This window comes from Typopeltis vanoorti, chromosome 24 (genome assembly GCF_054136105.1).
Source record: "Typopeltis vanoorti isolate ZY-2024b chromosome 24, IOZ_Tvanoo_1.0, whole genome shotgun sequence".
In the NCBI taxonomy this organism is placed as follows: domain Eukaryota; kingdom Metazoa; phylum Arthropoda; class Arachnida; order Uropygi; family Thelyphonidae; genus Typopeltis; species Typopeltis vanoorti.
This window is the reverse complement of record NC_143572.1, coordinates 12,228,392-12,247,122: the sequence shown is the minus strand read 5'-3', so window position 1 is coordinate 12,247,122 and position 18,731 is coordinate 12,228,392. Positions and strand designations below refer to the sequence as shown.

At 35.2% G+C, this 18,731-nt stretch overlaps 1 protein-coding gene across 1 annotated transcript in view; it reads left to right on the top strand.

Moving 5' to 3' along the window:
• The window catches only part of LOC150092928 (cholesterol transporter ABCA5-like), a 640,434-nt gene that overhangs the window by 62,100 nt on the left and 559,603 nt on the right, over positions 1-18,731 (top strand). Inside the window, exon 4 of the mRNA XM_090414108.1 lies at positions 415-601. Coding sequence (XP_090270234.1) covers positions 415-601 — 187 coding nt within the window. The remainder of the gene's footprint in view (positions 1-414; positions 602-18,731) is intronic.

Genomic DNA, 18,731 nt, shown 5'->3' with positions numbered 1-18,731 from the left:
TTTGCATTTGCCTTTTAATGACAATGTCAGTGAATCATGTAACGCTATTATTATTATCCTTTTTTTAACTTCAGGATATAAACTTCCTCAGTAGTCTTTCACACAGTTCTTTTCCTGACTCTATGTTCTCTTGTTTTATTTCTCAAGTCTTCATCCATCTTTTCATTTTTCATTTTTCTTGGTATTTATTCCATTTTTCCATTTGGCTGGCTTAACATGTGCTAATGCCTTTAACTCTATCTCAATATGTGCTATTATGCCATTATTTTTTTCTAATCTATATATTATAATTATAAATAATAACTATTTTTTAAATATTTATTTAGCAAACATTTAATATTTAGTACTTTATTTGTTATTTTTAATATGAATAACTAAATTGGTTTTTCTTTCTTTTTTTTTTTTAAATTTTAGGATTGCCTGGTTTTTTACAGAAGCTGCAATTATTATTCTGGTGTCTGTGCTTATGATGGTCATAATTAGCATTGAAAATGTGTTCCCAAATAGCAACCTAATCATTATCTACATATTGCTATTATTATTTGGCTTGTCTGTAATACAAATGGCATTCATGATTACACCTTTTTTCAAAAATTCCAAGGTAAACATGTATATTATAACATTTTTATTAATGCTAAGTACTATATATTTTTTGCCTCCGTAGCGCAATTGGAAGAACGACGGTACATTGCGCCCTTCGATTGGAATAGGCCAAGTTCGATTCTCGTCGCGACGGGAGGAATCTTTATCTGGTCGATTTCAATTCGAAGGTGAGTTAGCCGATCTCATACGGAGGTAGCAGGGTTTTTTCTCCCGGAAACTCGGGTTTTTCATCCCGCATACATACAAATCGGCCCTTCAGAACACACGCAATTTACAGACAAAAATTACTAGTTGTGGTGGTGTTGGAGGTGGGCGGTAGATGGCGTTGATGGAGATGATTCGCAGTAGCGGTTAGGTGTAGAGACAGTTGTAGATGTCCTCCCGCGATGAGTCTTCGGACTCCTTGGAGGTATCAGGAATAATAATAATAATAATAATAATAATAATAATAATAATATATATCAAAATTTATCTCATTTTTCATTAACTTGTTGGACTTGTCCTGATAGCCTATCATGATTAAGTAATTTGGCTTTTTACATATTATGCTTAATGTATGCTAAAATTGGATAGTTATGATGGTTTTTTTTTAGTTTTGAAAGAGGCAAAATCTGAGTTTATGAAAGAAACTCGGATTTTTCCTCTTGCAAAGATCCCAATGGGGAAAGAAATCCTGATACTTGTTTATTTAAACTAATTATTTAAACCAAGTCTCCTTGATTCTGATGGCATTGCCCCCCTCAAATTGTTTTCTTTCAGAATTAATGCACATGCTATATGCATCTGTCATCTCCTCTATAATAGAGAAGCAAGCATATAATCATATAAGTACACAATAAAGATAGATAAAAGTCAGGCATCAACCTATCATCCTGTGCTCACCTAATTTCTCTTGCAAATAATGAATTTCATCAACAGCCAACTTCTTTATTACATGGGTCAGTTAATCTATGTGTGCTAATATTGATACCACTACACTCAGCTTTACAATAGATCTCCTAACCAACATCACCCATCTTTGACCACATGACTTGAAAAGTGTTTAGATAAACTTATATGATCACATTTCTGGGACAATTGATTGGATCTGGCACAGAGGCCTGTACAAATTACCATAAGATGGTAATTTGTATAGGCAAACTCTAACTCAATATCTAGACGAAGAAGAAGAAGAACAACAACAAACCCATTAGAAGAATTGAAGATAGAAATCAGCAACATCATAAGTATTAATGGAAAGGAAATCAAACTTGCAGAAAGATAAAACCAGGTAAGATCTTATGACATATCTAGATCTTAAACAATATGAATCATCAGAGACGAAAACATCAGAGATATTTTCATCTCTGATGATTCATCATAGTAGAAGAATCCCACCAGGCATATAGAAACATTTTGGAAAAATTTGGATAAAAAGGAAAGGCTAATAATAATGGTAAGTAACTGCTGGATTTCTCCTCAGGATATAGACTAGCACCATGTTCCAACATAAAGATGTGTACAAGTTCACGTGGATAGAAAACAAGAAATAAAAAAAAATAAAAAAAAAACCTCATTAATTGTTATTGTTGATAGTGATCTTTAATGCTAGTTCAGCATACAAGAGTATACAGAGGATTTGAAATTGGAAATGATCATCACTTAGTTTTAAGTAGAATAAATCCATCCATATGTTCACTGAACATCCACAGATGCTGTATGGGTTATTCAGATTCTCAGTGATGTGCCACACCAGGCCTCGTCATGTAGTCCTGTTGTATGCTTTTCAGGAGGCTTCAACTCTCTGAAGATCAGTCACTCCACACAGACACACACCATCCATCCATCTCATTGACGGTCTACCCCTTCCTCTTTTTCCAGGAACTTTACCTTCTATTACTATTCTGAGAAGTTCTCCTTCCATCATTTCAGTGTGTCCAAAATATTTTAACTTTCTTCTGTCAGTATCCTTAAGGCGCCTTAAAGTTCTACTGATCTTTTCTAATACCATTGATTTGTTTGCCTTTTAGTATATGATATCCTCAACAGCCATCTGTAACACCACATCTCAAAGGCAGCTATTTTTTTCTTATCTGATTTCTTTAGGTTCCAATTCTCACATCCATAAGTCACTGATGGAAAAACAACTGCATCCAAAATCCTCAACTTTGTTCCCATGGAGATAGATTCTTCCTTCCAGATTTTAGACAAGTCTCTGACTGTTGTTTTAGACATTCCTAATCTTCTTCTGACATCTTCTGAACAGCAATTCTTCACTAGGATAAATTGAACATAAATTGAACATCAAATTATTATTATTATTATTATTATTATTATTATTATTATTATTATTATCATTAACATCTGACCATCATGGAATCAGAGACTCATTTTGTGAGGTACAAGCTATCACACACAATTTTCATCCAACTGTGACTTAAACTAATGTGTCTACATTCACAACACACTCAAGCAATGCATTCCACTTACCAACCACTCTGTATGCAAAGAACCTTCTCTATGTGAAAAGGTTTTAAACAGAATCAGAGTTGATCAGCTTTTATAGTAAACTATATATTCAAATAGACAAACAATATTGAAGGAAAAATTAAATAGTTCAAAAACAAGAATAAAACCTTGGAGTCTCAGTGGCAAACTCTGAAGAAAATATTGATTGATTCATCTAGGGAGGCATGTGGTGAAGTTTCTGCCAGGATAGAAAAATAAGAACACCATGGTGAACACATGAAGTTAAATGTCCTGGACAAGAAGAACACATACTAAAAGCTTTAGCAAATATATCAGCAGATGCATTAAAACAATACAGAGAAAATGTACAGCAGCTAAGCTATGTGTAAAAGTAGCTAAAAGCAGCTAAGCTATGTGTAAAACAGCATAGAAGATGAATATCAGAAAGGTTGCAAAATATTCTGGAGGCTCTAGGAAAAGCTTAGAAATCTGGAAAGAGTATTAGTAAAAGGAATTAAAGATCATAAAGATGACATGAAAACTGAAGATAAGGATATCCTACTAGATGTTTAATAGTGACATGCATACCAGACATAGTATAATGTTATACTCTTATATCAAAAATAGTTTTGATTTCAAAGAAAAAATTAAAGATCTTCCTCTTCCTCTTCAGTAGTCTGAAACAATGATTTCCTTTGATAGTTTCACTGTTTACAAATATACCAATCACTTCAAGAAAGTCTACAGCCTTTACAAGTAGATTTCCCTCACGACATCATTAGATTATTCAAGTTTACTATCGATGCTTACTACTAATCATATTTACTATTATTTTACTTGGTATAATAAATTATTTGAACGGATTGAAGATACTGCAATGGATAGGCCTATATCATCTGCTTTGGCTGATTATTTTATGGAGCATTAAGGGGGTGTCAGTTTAATGCAGCAAAATGTAAGGTCTTGAGGTTTGGGAAACATCGACGGGATGCTGCATACTCTATGGGAGGAGTTATACTGGAGGAAGTAGGGGAAACAAGAGATCTGGGGTTGATGATTGATAGAAACCTGAAGTTTAGGGGACATATTGCAAAGGTGGTGAAGGTAACACAGAGGATTGCTGCAATTATGAGAAGGACACTGACCTGCAGAGATAAGAGGGTTATCATTCCGTTGTATAAGTCTCTGATCAGACCACACTTGGACTATTGTTCTCAGATTTGGTCCCCAGGATTTGAAGGGGATCAATTAACTGTGGAAAGGATACAAAGACGGATGACAAAGATGGTTTCAGGACTGTACAAGGATGGTTATGAGGATCTGCTGGGAGAATGTGGACTGCAGAGTTTGGTGGATAGAAGAAGGAGAGGTGATATGATTGAGACTTTTAAACTGTTGAGAGGTGGTTACAGGGTTGACACTGGGGAGTTCTTTCGCTTGGTTGATCAGCGGGAAGGAGTGATGACAAGAGGCCATCCCTGGAAGTTACGAAAGGAAACTGTGAGCAAGAGGGTTAGGAGTGGTTTCTTTGTGTGGAGGGTGGTTGAGCCATGGAATGCATTGCCTGATGGAGTGGTGGGAGCGAGAACGGTCAGTGAGTTTAAAGAGTGGTATGATAGACTTTGTGTTTCTCAGGGGGGGGGTGACCTCCCCTCGATGAGTCTTGACAGACTTTATGTCTTAGGAAAGACCTCCCTTGATGAGTCTTTTGACTCCTTGGAGGCCTGAATAATAATAATAATAATAATAATAATAATTTCTTCTTGACCTCACATTTGGCTACTGTTGTGGATGACATCTTTGCAATCTGGCCTCACTCTGAAACAGAACTACTTCAATTTCTGGATAAAATTAAGTCCCTATATACTTGCATCAGGTTCATTATTGAATGTGAATCTTGCAACAGTCTTCTCTTTTTGGATACTTTAATACATCACAACTCTGCTGGTAATATTGAATTTTCTGTTTACAGGAAGATATATCATCTTTTACAGGCAGATATAATCATCCATCTTCACATTACACCCTTCACAAAAATAGACATTATCAAAAGCCTTGTGCACTGTACATGCAAAATTTGTTCTTCAGAGTCTCTTTTATTAGAAGAATTAAATAAAATAAAATTTACTTCATTACTTAATAGATATGGCAAGACATTGATACAAAAAATAATTGATAATTATCATCCTTCTCTCAGAGTGCAGTAGTTCTGTTTCAGAGTGAGGCCAGATTGCAAAGATATTATCGACAAAGTAGCCAAAAAAAAGTATCTGCATACCCTACCTTAAATAAACATCTGAACAAATAGCATGGACCCTTCCAGATATAATCTGTATACCATCCTCACACCAGACTGGTGTTTATCAAATACCCTATTCTTGTCATCTTTGCTACTTTGGACACATTGGCTGTTCTGCTATGATTAGAATCCAGGGACATCATTTTTCGAAATCTAAAGGGTCAAGTTCTTATAACATCCACACTAGACACAGAGTTCACTGGAACCATACCAAGGTGATCAAATTTGAACCCACTTATAGTGTAGGTTGAAATCTGATAATCTATTTTTTGAATAGTGCGATGCCCTATGCTACTGTCTTAATCTTAATTGGACAGTCTGCATACCTATCTCTTAGTTTTGGGAAGTGTTGCTAATTGTTAATTGTTTATATTTTTTTAAATTAATTAATTATACATATATACTCATGTTCCTGAATCCTAATAGTGTTTCCTACCACTTGTATAGCTGCGACCAAGACACGTGATATTGTACGTATGCTGTTGTACGCAAGTTGTGTGCATATGGCTCATTCTTTTATTCATAATTTAAACATTGTAACCAGTTCTTCTGCCTTCTCCCTGAATGAAGCCCATGACATATTGAGTGAAATATATATGAATAATAAATTCTATTTTGTTTTCTATTACATGTGTGAAGCTGTTATTTAAAACATTATACTAATAAGGATATTCTAGATTTTGTAGTATAATTACTACAAAATCTAGAATATCCTTATTAGTATAAGACATCTTTGAAAGACAGTTAAATGAAACGAGCAGTGACAGAACAGTAGTAGAAAATTTTCTAGAGGAATGCAAATAGGAATTCATATCAATATCAATATTTAAGGTCAATCAAAATAATGAAATGCAGAAAGCAGCTGGAGTAGATAATATTTGACCAGAAATACTCAAATCATCATCATCATCATCATCATACAGCTTCCTCAATGTGAGGGTGCAACACCATGTCCTTCCAGTCCTCTCTGTTGGCAGCTCTTCTTTTTGCTCAAATCTGGATGGGTAAAAGTTTGGCAATGGCCACACTGCATAATAACTCAAAGTGCTTCGTTGGAAGTTTGAATTTCAGATTATTGGAGTAGAGCTCTGATTGCTCTCATATGTAAAAAGGGTAATAATGCTGAATATGAGCATTACAATGGAATTCCTTTAATAAGTGTTCCAAATAAGATTTATGCAGTCATACTGAGAAGAAACTTACAAAAATTGTCAAAGAGAAACTTGGAGAGGAGCAATCTGTTAGTCATATAGAGATTTGTCAAGTTAAGATTTTCACTTTATGACAAATAGTTGAGAAATCCTGGAGATATAACAAGGATTTATACTTAAATTTTGTAAATCTGAAAAAGGCACATGACAAAGCTTTCTGAGAAAATTTTCCCAAAATGATATAGTTATATGGGGTTAATGAAATATTATACAGAGCAATACTTTGTCTATATTTAATTTGTAAGTCAGCATTTAAAATTGAAGAAAATACAGAAAGATGGTTCGATGTAAAATCAGCTGTAAAATCACTCTTAGACATCATTCATATGAATTACATTATGAAAGAAAGTGGCATTGAATCTGATATTAGAGTTGTCGATATAAAACTTTGTTTTTTGCTTTATGCAGATATTGTATTCCTAAACACATCTATTGCAAGTATCCACAGCTTTAACGAATTTGGCATGAAAAGCAACAATAAAAAGACCAAAAATTACAAAAATAGCCAAGGATAGAAAACTACAGCTTCTCAATGGAGAGCCTATAGAACAAGTTAAATATTTCAGTTATTTAGGAACAGCTTTTAATAAAGATTGCAAATTAAATATGGAAATAGACAACAGAATTAGCAAAGCTGATATGATAGGAGCTCAAATGATTAAATTTATATGGAATAAGAAAGAAATTAGACAAAACAGCAAGTTAGCAGCATACAAGACAGTGTTTAAATCAGTGATTTACTGTTTTAAGTTATTGATCTGATTAGAGTTAGAAATGAAGCACTTATCAAAGATTTAGAAACCACAGATATGAGAGAGTTTTGAGAAAAGTTAGGGACCTGAACAGATGTCATCATCGGCAGAATCATATTAAAAACAAAAATATTTGTAGAGTAGGATGTGTAAATGCAATAGTGACATGAATGTCATTGAGCATTGTTATGAATCTGTTTCATGAATGGACTACACTTTGGGTTAGGGCATTTTGAGTGTGCGTGTGGGGAGTGAAAAGAGAAAGTTGACCAACCAGGCCAAACAGACTAGATTTAAGTATAAGAAAAAGCGAGGAGGTAACTTGCTATGTCTATACACAAATGCTAGGAGCATTAGAAACAAAGAACTTAAGTTTGTTGCTTTGATGAATATGTTGTGGCCTAAATTGTTGGCATTTGTGAAATCTGATTCTCAGAGTCAGATGTTGTAACTGGAATTGAGTTCAAAGAATGTAGTATTTTTTTTTTTTTTAGGAATGACAAATGACATAGGAGAGGAGGGGGGGGGGGGTGGATACTACTAATGATATCAGATGACTTGAGTCCAGTTAGGATAGAAACACATAAAAGTAATTATGGTAATAATTTCCTGTATAGTACTGGGTTTGAAACTATCTGGTGTGAGGTGGGGGGATAAGAGGACAGTGGGGCATTGCCATAGACCTCTTAGTTCATTTACTGGGGATAAAGAAATGCAATTCCAAATTACCTAGATGAGTACTAAATGAGTAATTGTTATGGGTAACTTAAATTATCTGAATATTGACTCAGTATCAGAGAAAACTCATGATAAGAACAAAGGAGAATTTATTGAGTTGATACATGAAAATTTTCTCAAGCGACATGTGAAAGAAGCAACTCAAGGACAAAGAGTGTTAGATTAAATGATGTTGGAAGCTCGTTCATGTTCGAAAGGTGTCTCAGTTAAGGATGTGGCCCTTTTGTCACCAGTTAGTGACAGTGATTATGCCATACTGACCTATGAATGGTCAACTATATGGATGTTCCAACTACAAATCTGGAAATTATGGCAAGCTGAGAAGTTTGTCATAATGTGGGTCCATGTTATCAGTTGTTGAATGAAAAGGATATCAGCAGTATAGGGGAAACTTTGACAAAATGCTTAAATGATGCAGTATCTGAAGATATCCCTAGAGTTCAAAGAACAAATAGAATGGGAGTGAAATGAATGTGAAAAAAAACACATCCATAAGAAGAAGATGATGTGGAGAAGAATAAGAGGAGTTATGATATATATAAAGCTCAGGCCAGAAAAGTTATGAGTATTATACAGAAAGCTCAGTTGGAGTATGAAAAGTAATTGGCTACACAGGCTAAAGGCAGCCTAAAAGAATTGCACCATTATGCAATTGCATTTTGATGCAAGTAAAAAAAAGAATGACTGTGGAAGAATAACTTTACTGAATGCAGACAGTACCGTAGTATCAGAAGCAGATGAGATAATTGAAATAATGAGTGCTCACTTCACTAGGATCTAGAAACCTTGTGTATGCAACACAGTTCACAGTAATACCACTACAGTATATTAAAAGATAAAGAAGGCATGAGAAGGAGGTTCTAGAACTGTTGCATAACCTGGATAAGAATTCAGCAGTTGGGACAGATGGGATATCAGCACATGTGTTTAAGAAATGTTTAGCCAACCTGGCTAGGCCCTTCACATGTTTGTATAATTTGAGTCCAAGCTCAGGAAAGATCCCACAGAAATAGAAAGAATGTATGACAATCCTATTGCACAAGAGTGGTGTAAAGACTAATATGCCTAACTATAATCCTATATCAGTATCTCTGGAGTAATTGTAAAGATTTTAGAGAAGTTGGTAAGAACTTTCATCCAGAAATGGGTTATATCTGAACATTTTTCCATATTTTATTATTATTATTATTATTATTATTATTATTATTATTATTATTATTCAGGCCTCCATGGAGTCAAAAGATTCATCGTGGGAGGCCCTTCCTAAGAACATAAAGTCTGTCAAGACTCATCGAGGGGAGGTCCCCCCTAAGAAACACAAAGTCCATCATACCACTCCTTAAACTCATTGACCTTTCTCGCTCTCACCACACCATCAGGCAATGCATTCCATGGTTCAACCACCCTCCATGCAAAGAAACCTCTCATCACCCTTTGGCTCACAGTTTCGTTTCATAACTTCCAGGGATGACTTCTTGTCATCACTCCTTCCCGCTGTTCAACCAAGCGAAAGAACTCCCCAGTGTCAACCATGTAACTACCTCTCAACAGTTTAAAAGTCTCAATCATATCACCTCTCCTTCTTCTATCCACCAAACGCTGCGGTCCACATTCCCTCAGCCGATCCTCATAACCAAAATTGTACAGTCTGAAACTGTCTTTGTCATCCCTCTTGTACCCTTTCCACAGTTAATTTATCCCCTTCAAATTCGTGGGCACCAAATCTGAGAACAATAGTCTAAGTGTGGTCTGATCAGAGACTTATAGAATGGAATGATAACCCTTTTATCTCTGCAGGTCAGTGTCCTTCTCATAATTGCAGCAATCCTCTGTGTTACCTTCACCACCTTTGCAATGTGTCCCCTAAATTTCAGGTTTCTATCAATCATCAACCCCAGATCTTTTGTCTCCCCTACTTCCTGCAGTAGTATGCAGCATCCCATCGACGTTTCCCAAACCTCAAGACCTTACATTTTTCTGCATTAAACCGAGACCCCCATTCATTTGCCCATCTATCTAGCTTATTTAAATCCTCTTGCAGGGCTGCCGCATCTGCACTATTACTAATAATCCTTCCCAGCTTTGCATCATCTGCAAACAACTGAATATCCCCTTGCAATCCACTGACAATGTCATTGATATAAAGGTTTAATTATATAGGTCCCAGTACTGAGCCCTGTGGGACCCCCACTTGTAACCCTCTGCTTCCTTGAAACTGCTCCACCATACACAACTCTCTGATACCTATCAGACAGCCAATCCAGTTCAATCTGACATCCAGACCCATGTGCTGCAACTTAAATATCAGCTTATCATGTGGCACCCTGTCAAATACCTTTGCTAAGTCTAGGAAAATTGCAGTATATGCCTTTCCTTCATCTAATGTTCTTGTAACTTTATTATAAAAGGCTAGCATATTGCTAAAACAAGAGCACCCTTTCACAAATCCATGACTCTCACAGATAACATTACCCTGATCTGCTCAATGCTGTATACAGTCCCTCACTACTTTCTCCAAGATCTTAACAACTACTGATGACACACAAACTGGCCTATAATTAGACACATGCAGTCTGTTACCACCCTTATGCAATGGCACTATCTTACCTTCCTTCCATTCCCTGGCCACCTTTCTTGCAGCCAGACTTTCATTGAAAATCCAGGTTAAAGGCACTGTCAGTTCTCTAGCACCTTCTCTCAAAACTCATGATGAAATACCATCCAGTCCCACAGCTTTACTGACATCCAGAGTACTCAGTATCTGAAACACACTCTCCTCCTGTACCTCTAAACATCGAACCTGCCCTATCCCTCTAGCATTAAAACTGACTCCTCCAGAATGAAATACTCCAATAAAGTGTTCATTGAACAATTCCACTATGTCCTCTGCATCAGTCACTCTATTCCCATTTTTATCTCACAATATCATTCTTCCACAGTCATTTCTCCTCCTACTGGCCACATAGCTAAAAAATTCCCTAGGATTTTCTTTGGATCTTAGGGCCAATCTCCTCTCATATTCCAATTTCGCCTTCCTTACCACACTAGTCACTCTTCTGGTCTGTGTCTTATATTCTTCATGCATCTTCTCTTCACCATATTTTATAATAATTTTATGGCCGATTTGGATAAATGGAATGGATATAATGTAATACTGTTGGACTTTGTTAAGGCATTTCATAGGATACCACATGAAAGGCTATTGCATAAACTAGAGAATATGGGATTGGAATTTAAACTATTAGTTTGGATAAGTGGATGGCTGATGGACAGGTATCAGAAAGTGGTGTATGGGGAATGTGAATCTGCCAGATTTATGGTAACCGGTGGTGTGCCGAGGGATCAGTCCTTTTACCATTGTTGTTAAAGATATACATTAATAATATTGAAAAGTAGCTGACAGGAGATCTTCAGTTGTTTACTGATAATGCAAGACAGGCAGGGAAATCAGAGATGCTACTGATTTGAATAGGCTGAAGGTATAGGCAAACGATAAGGGCTTTCAATTCATGTTTAGTAAGTGTAAAGTTATGCACTTTGGTGTGATGCGATATCTAACAGCATATTATATTTTTGTGATTATGCTTGTAGTAGCTGACAAGGCTGGAGACTTGGAGTTATGGTGGATAGAAAGTTGAAGTTGAATTGTGATGTTGAAATGAACATTGATGTGTAAATCATTTTTCCTCTTTACGAGACCTTGATATAACTGCAATTGGACCATTGAGTTTAGATTTGATCTCTCTTGCATTCCAAATGCAAGAGAGAGCAAAAAAGAAGCTGTGTAAAGCCTACAAAGAAGAGTTACAAAGATATTGAGATTATATAATGTAGATTATGAGGATAGATTGAGAGTATGTGGACTGTAGACACTGGTGGACAGAAGAAAGAGGAATGATATGATAGAGGTCTGTAAAGTTTCAAAGGGTGTTGCAAGATATTAGTTGATAAAATTTTTCATTATAAGGAAGGTGGGGAGAGGACAAGGGGGTCATCCATTAAGTTTGTGTGCAGTTAAAAAAGGTGTAAGAGCTACATTTTTCTCTCAAAGAGTTGTGAATGAGTAGAACAGTTTGCCTGTTTAAGTAGTGAGTGTATCTATCATAAATTAGTTTTAGAAAAGGTATGACAGCTGGTGTGAGTGATGTTTAGCCTCCCTCAGTGAGTTGTTGACTCTCTGGAGTTGTCAAATACCTTACTAATATTATTAGGAAGGGACTTGACATTGTTGGCATTTATGAATGTGTGAGCAGGGCTAATGTGTCTTCACTCCATTGACTGTTGTTTGGTCTCTGAGTCATACTGATGAAGCCATGTTTCATCAACAGTCACAATAGGAGCCAAAACATTTGCACCTGATTTCTCAGAATGACCCAAATCTCTTGAGATGACAGCACACATTCTCTCTTTTGATCGGCATTCAAACATTTGGGGACCTACTTTGCAGAGCGCTTCTGCATGTCCAGATGTTTGGTGGATAATGACCCCAACTCTTTCCTTGGATATTCCCCAAGTCTTTGCAATGTTTTTGGCTGGTATTTGTCTATCATCAAAGATCATGGCATGTACTGCATATGTTTTCAGGTGTGATCGCTCTGGAAGGTCTTCCTGACCTAGGGGCATCTGTTATCTCCGGATGCCCAATTTTAAACTTGGCCATCCATCTGGCAACTGTTGAATATGCTGGGGTACAGTCCCCTAAAGTCTCACACAAAGTTTGGTGAATCTCAGTTGTGGACTTTTCTTGCAGCAAGAAAAACTTGATGGCAGTCTGCACCTCTGGGTCTTTGAATTTCTTCAAGACCTCTGACATGTCTTCTTATATCTCCTAAAAGAAAAAGAACAAATTATTAATATTTTATGAAACATGGGGCTTAAATGGTTTCAAGATATATTCTTTCTTGTGGTTATATCAGTTGCTTTAATATAATTTTTGTTCTAGGTGTTTATCAGAACTTTCATCCCCCCCCCCCTCGTAAGGGCTTTTTTTATTATTATTATTACATGACACCTCCTGGGAGCCCAAAGACTCATCGAGGGAGGGCACCTACTCTACAACTCTTTGTCTCCACCAACCGCAACTACCATCATTGTCTACACCATAGATTCCCAAAGTGGGCGGTACCCCCCCCCCCCCCAGTGGGCGCTGAAGTCTTCAAGGGGGCTATAGTGGGATCAGAAGCATTTGGGGGCGTTCAGGCAGTCTAGGGGTCGGTTGCTCTTTATAGAAGAAATTAATAATATATATTTAAAAATTAATTATTTTCGTGATTTTGCGATTAGATAATCATTTAAAATATAAATATTGCATTTTAATTCATCTTATGCCTGTCTTACACGATCAATTTTTTTTATCAATTTTGTATTTCATTTATTTAATCATTTGAAAATTTACCATGTTGGATAGAAATAGATGTCAATTTTCTATGTCAATGAGAAAATAGAGCATATATATATATATGTGTGTATAATAGGTTATGTTTACAGAAGCAAATATATTCATTATATTTCATTTCAAAATATATATAAAATATATAAAACTACTTTTCTAATTGATTTGTACAAAAATAAATCAAATTTTATATAATTTAATATTACAAGTAAAAATAATAATGGCAAGAAAGAAATAAAATCATAAATTTTAGTTAGCCTAGTTAGTACTAACTTATATTGCTAACTAGAGGGAAAAAACAAAGCAAATATTATTCAAAACTTATTATACTGTTTTCTGTGGTTATCTGTTGTAGGTTTGTTGTTTATATCTTGTGTAATTATTTTATTTATTAATAATTATTTATAATTATTCAGACAATGTCATGGTCGGACGAATAAAATGCGCTTGTGTGCAAAATAAAAAATTGAACGTGTCATACAGGATATTTTAACTTCTATTTTTTATATACTTAAAAAATTTATTTATTTTTTGCTATTGTAAAAATTGATCGTGGCATACAGGCTTTAGTCTATCCACACAACAGACGAGTCTTAACTAGTAGTATGTCAGTCAACTATTGCATAGGTAATTCACTCAATTCAGCATGTTTTGACAGGAATATGGGTGCTTGCAGTGACTTGTTCAAAGCATGAGTACGATGGTATCGCAAACAAGTCAATGCATGCAAGTCGATTCGGGTTAGATTTCAAATCTATAAATACCAGTGGTTTAGGAATAAGTTTCATTATTTTTCGTGTGCTTTGCCAACAATCATCAGTCGAAAGTGTGATAGATAAGTGGAGTCATACAAAGTGTAAATTAAATCTTTTATTTTGTGAATATTTTTGCAAATTTTATTACTTCATTATGTCTGAATATAAGAAGAAATATCGATAGTATTGAGTATTTGAAATATGCTTTTATTCAGTCTCAAATATTTGAAATATGGTTTTATTCAAACTGTTATAATGGGGGACGTTACAAAATTTATGTCTTGCAAAGTGGGCAGTGGCCTGAAAAAGTTTGGCAACCTATGGTCTACACCGATGCCATCTACTGCCAATAGATTTTCACAGACAATCACAAACATCCACGCCCACAGTGGGATTCAAACTCGCAGCCTTTTGGCTGGAGAGCAGATATGCTAACCAGGCTGGCAAAAAATTTTTTTTTAAAAACAAACAACTTCGTTTCCCACTTAAGATACTGCTTTTCACTTGTACAATTGCTAATTCTATATAAATCCTATAATATAGAGTGCTTCTTCTTCCTTTTCCTCTCTTTTACTTTGCAGTGTCCAGGGTTTTTTATTCATTTAACCACAACCATTATATGAGGATAAGGTGGTTAGCCCTATGCCTCTCGGTGTATCCTATGTCTGTAGAAGCTTTGAGTTCTCAAGGCCGGTTTGCCTGCTTGCGGAATGAAAACCCAGATAAAATGGGGAGAAAATCCTGCGGTCCATGCCCAAGACTGGCTAACTTGGCTATGTCTGAGAAAGATCCTAAGATCCTCACATCAGCAACGGGGATCAAACTCAGGACACTCCTTTCCCAGGCATATGGTTGTGAAGCGCATAGCCACTAGGCTAACCATGTGGACTTACTTTCACTTGAAAAGTGAAAGTAAGTTATCTGGTCTCATGCAGAGGTAGTTAACTTTTTTTCTCCCAGAAAATTGGATATTTCATCCAGCATGATCAACAAACGAGCCAGAGATTGCACACAATTTAGAGACCTACTGAAGATTTTGCAGATAAGATTAACTGCCCATTGAATTATTAATTAGGTTCCTACTAGAGTGCTGTGGATGGGCAACTGATTAAGGCAAAATAAGAAACCCATTGATGGGTTTCAGGAATTGAAAAAATGCTTGAGGAAAATGATTTGATGAAGACTCTTCCAAAGAACAGTGGTAGATGGAATGAAAAGTTTCAAGTTTTAAGCTAAGCTGTATATGGATGTTGATTAGCATCTGCTCATGTTTTTTTCATGCTCAGAGGAATGTTCAGGCATGATGGTGGCCAGTTCAAGATAGCAATGCCCATGAAAATACTTATTAAAAAAAAAAAGGCATAAACCAGAAGTAGATGTCTGTGAAAAAGTAATTGGAGTAAGTCTTTGAGAGACTGGTCACCAATTAAAGCAGTTTTAAGCATCAAGTTTGTGGTGTTGATACCTGGCATTGATACATCATCACAAACATGAGAATAGTGTTCTATGGGTGGACAAATTTGCAATTTTTATAGTTGACAGAAAAAGAGGAGGTCAGGTTTTCTAGAAACAGAGCCACTCTGAATATGACGTGTTTGTTCCAAGCAGGCTAGAGGTGTAAATCACTTTTAGAGAAGAAATGAAGATAAGATAAGATAGGATTTGTGTACATAATAGTTAATTTGGGTCTCTCACAATGAGTCTCTGGACTCCATGGAGATGCAGTAAAATAACAATAATAATACTTAGAGGGAAAATTCTATGCTAATAAAGTATTTTATATGAGTTTTTTCTTCAGTGTTATAATTGTTTTAAATATGCCAACTCACAGATTTTCAATAATGAAATAGCATAGAATTTTCCCCTAAGTATTATTATTGTTATTTTACTGCATCTCCATGGAGTCCAGAGACTCATCGTGAGAGACCCAAATTAACCATTATATACACAAATCCTATCTTATCTGTCTTTGAATCCATTCATCATCAGGGAACTCACAGCCAATTCTGGCAATCCATTCCACTCAGTCACCACTCTACATATAAAAAAATCTGGTCTGCACACCCTACTAACAACACTCTTACACAACTTTCACAGATGGCCCCTAGTTCTCTAACTATATGTCATATATTGAAAATTTTCACTTGCATCAATTTTATAAAACCCCTTTAATATCTTAAAAGTTTCTATCATGTCTTCTCTTTTCCACCTATCAACTAAACGTTGTAACCTGCAAACCTTCAACCTATCCTCATAGGGCGTATTCCACAGACCTCTCACCATCTTGGTCACCCATTTCTGAAAACCATGTCCTGGTCCCCAAGAAACTAAGGTGACCAAATCTGTGCACAGTAAACCAGATGCAGCCAAACAAGAGGGATAATAACTTCCTTATCCGTACTTGTTAGCATGTTTTTCAACATCAAAGTCTCAGTTTGAGCTATTTTACTAACTTTTGCAATATGCCCTCTGAACTTCAACTCTTTGTATGTCATTATTCCCAAGTCTCTAACCTCATCAATTTCCTGCAATCCAATACCATCAATATGATACACTATATGCAACCTTTTCAACTCAAAATGCATAACCTCACATTTTGCAACATTAACCTTCCAAACGGCCAGGACGTCTATAGACGTCCAACTAAATCTGGATATGATTCAGCCCACCTGTTTAAAGAACCAGGATAAGAAGTGCAATTTGACCTTCCTGTCCATTAGAAGGTGTGATAAACCCTCACGCTGAAGAGAACGGTTAATCGAATTATCTCACGTTTGTAGCTACCTCTCAGTTGCCTATAACAAGAAATGCACATCCTTGTTCTATGCTGGTCAACTGGATTTTAGTTATATAGGATAGACTAAAAATAGAGAAGTTATTTATATTTTTGTTTTCTCTTTTTATTGTACAATACAATTTTAATTTCTGGACAAAATAAAGGTCTTGCATAATTTCTTCACTTAAATATTGCCTTACCTTGGAGAACCAATTTCATTTTTAATTTTTTTGCGCTAATTTTTTTCTAATCGCTTTCTAGAGAAAACATTATTCTTTGTTCTCAAAGAAATTAATTCACAATAATTATTTGAAATATTCTTTTAAAAAAAGAAAAGAAAACCTGCTGCTGACGTTCCAGATTATATTATTTTTATTTTTGTACAAAACCATCGAAATCAAATAATACTTTAGGACACGCTGGAGCAACTTTGCTTTATAGAGAATAACGTGAAATTCTTTAATCATAAAGTACAAAGAACAGTAGATTACTATATAATATAAAGTAATCTACTGTTCTTTGTACTTTCACTTTCTTGGTTTCCCTGTATAATTGGTCATTACAAAATGAAATTAACAGTTATAGATATTTACTGCATAATTCAGATATTTTATTCTCCAATTTTTAAAGTAAGCGATACATTTGCTTATTTTTATCATTCAAAATATGTATATCAAATGCATCAAATGTGAAATTTCATTTCCTTTCACAATACAAATGAACTTTATTTCGACTTTTATAGCATCACCCCCCCCCCCCTCCCGTTGCAACATTATCAGACACCTGAAAGCTGTTATGAAACATACAGTTTTTATTTCATTTGTGATTTTTCCATAATAATTATTCCACATAATGTTTAATTTTTTCGACACAGAAACTAAGTTTTGATTATTATAAATTTGCAAATTATAAATAAGAAAATATACATATTATTTCCCTATTATTATAAATCAGGAAGTTATGTGACGTTGGCTAATAGGGAAATTAATATTTAAAAACACTGTCATCCTACAAATGCAATATCAGAATATGCTTCGAATGTCTGCTAATCAATCAGAAAGATGGAAAAACGGAACAAGGAATTTCTGCCTGTAAAATATTCAGTTATTGCATGAGGTACTTTAGTGTGCTGCCTTCTGGGCATGTTCTTTTGATCTGGTTCTCAGTGGTGGTGGTGGTGGTGGTAATCTCCGTTAGTCTACAACTTGTTACTGGGCAGAAAGGAATATTAGAAAGTATACCCAATATACAATTCATTTGTGAGATCGCAAGCAAGAGCAGCAACAGCAATAGCAGTAATTTTTTTTCAAGATAATTATCAAATAATTTAGAATTTTTCGATAATAAAAGTGAAACTGATCACTATAAATAAAGAAATCATTTTTGGCATAAATACTTCATCAGCCTGTAAAAGAAATGTCAGTTTTATTGTGTTAGTATATCTGAACAACAGAAAACGAAACAAGACATTCTTGCTTGAGGCAATTTAGTGCAACTTCTAGGAAACTTTCTGTCTTGTGTTTCTCAAAAGAGTAATCTAAGACTTTTAGCTTTTCCTCTAGGTAAGAGGATTATTGTCCAGCATTTCTAAGACGTATTTCAGAAATAGTAATATTTAGATTTTTTTTTAAAAAAAAAGAAACAGAAATAACACAATTGAAATTTCTTTGTGTGGGTTTTACATGTTGAAAATACAGCATAGTATTTCTAAATCTTAGAATAATTGCACACCACTGATTTCAGATTAAAGAAAGAGT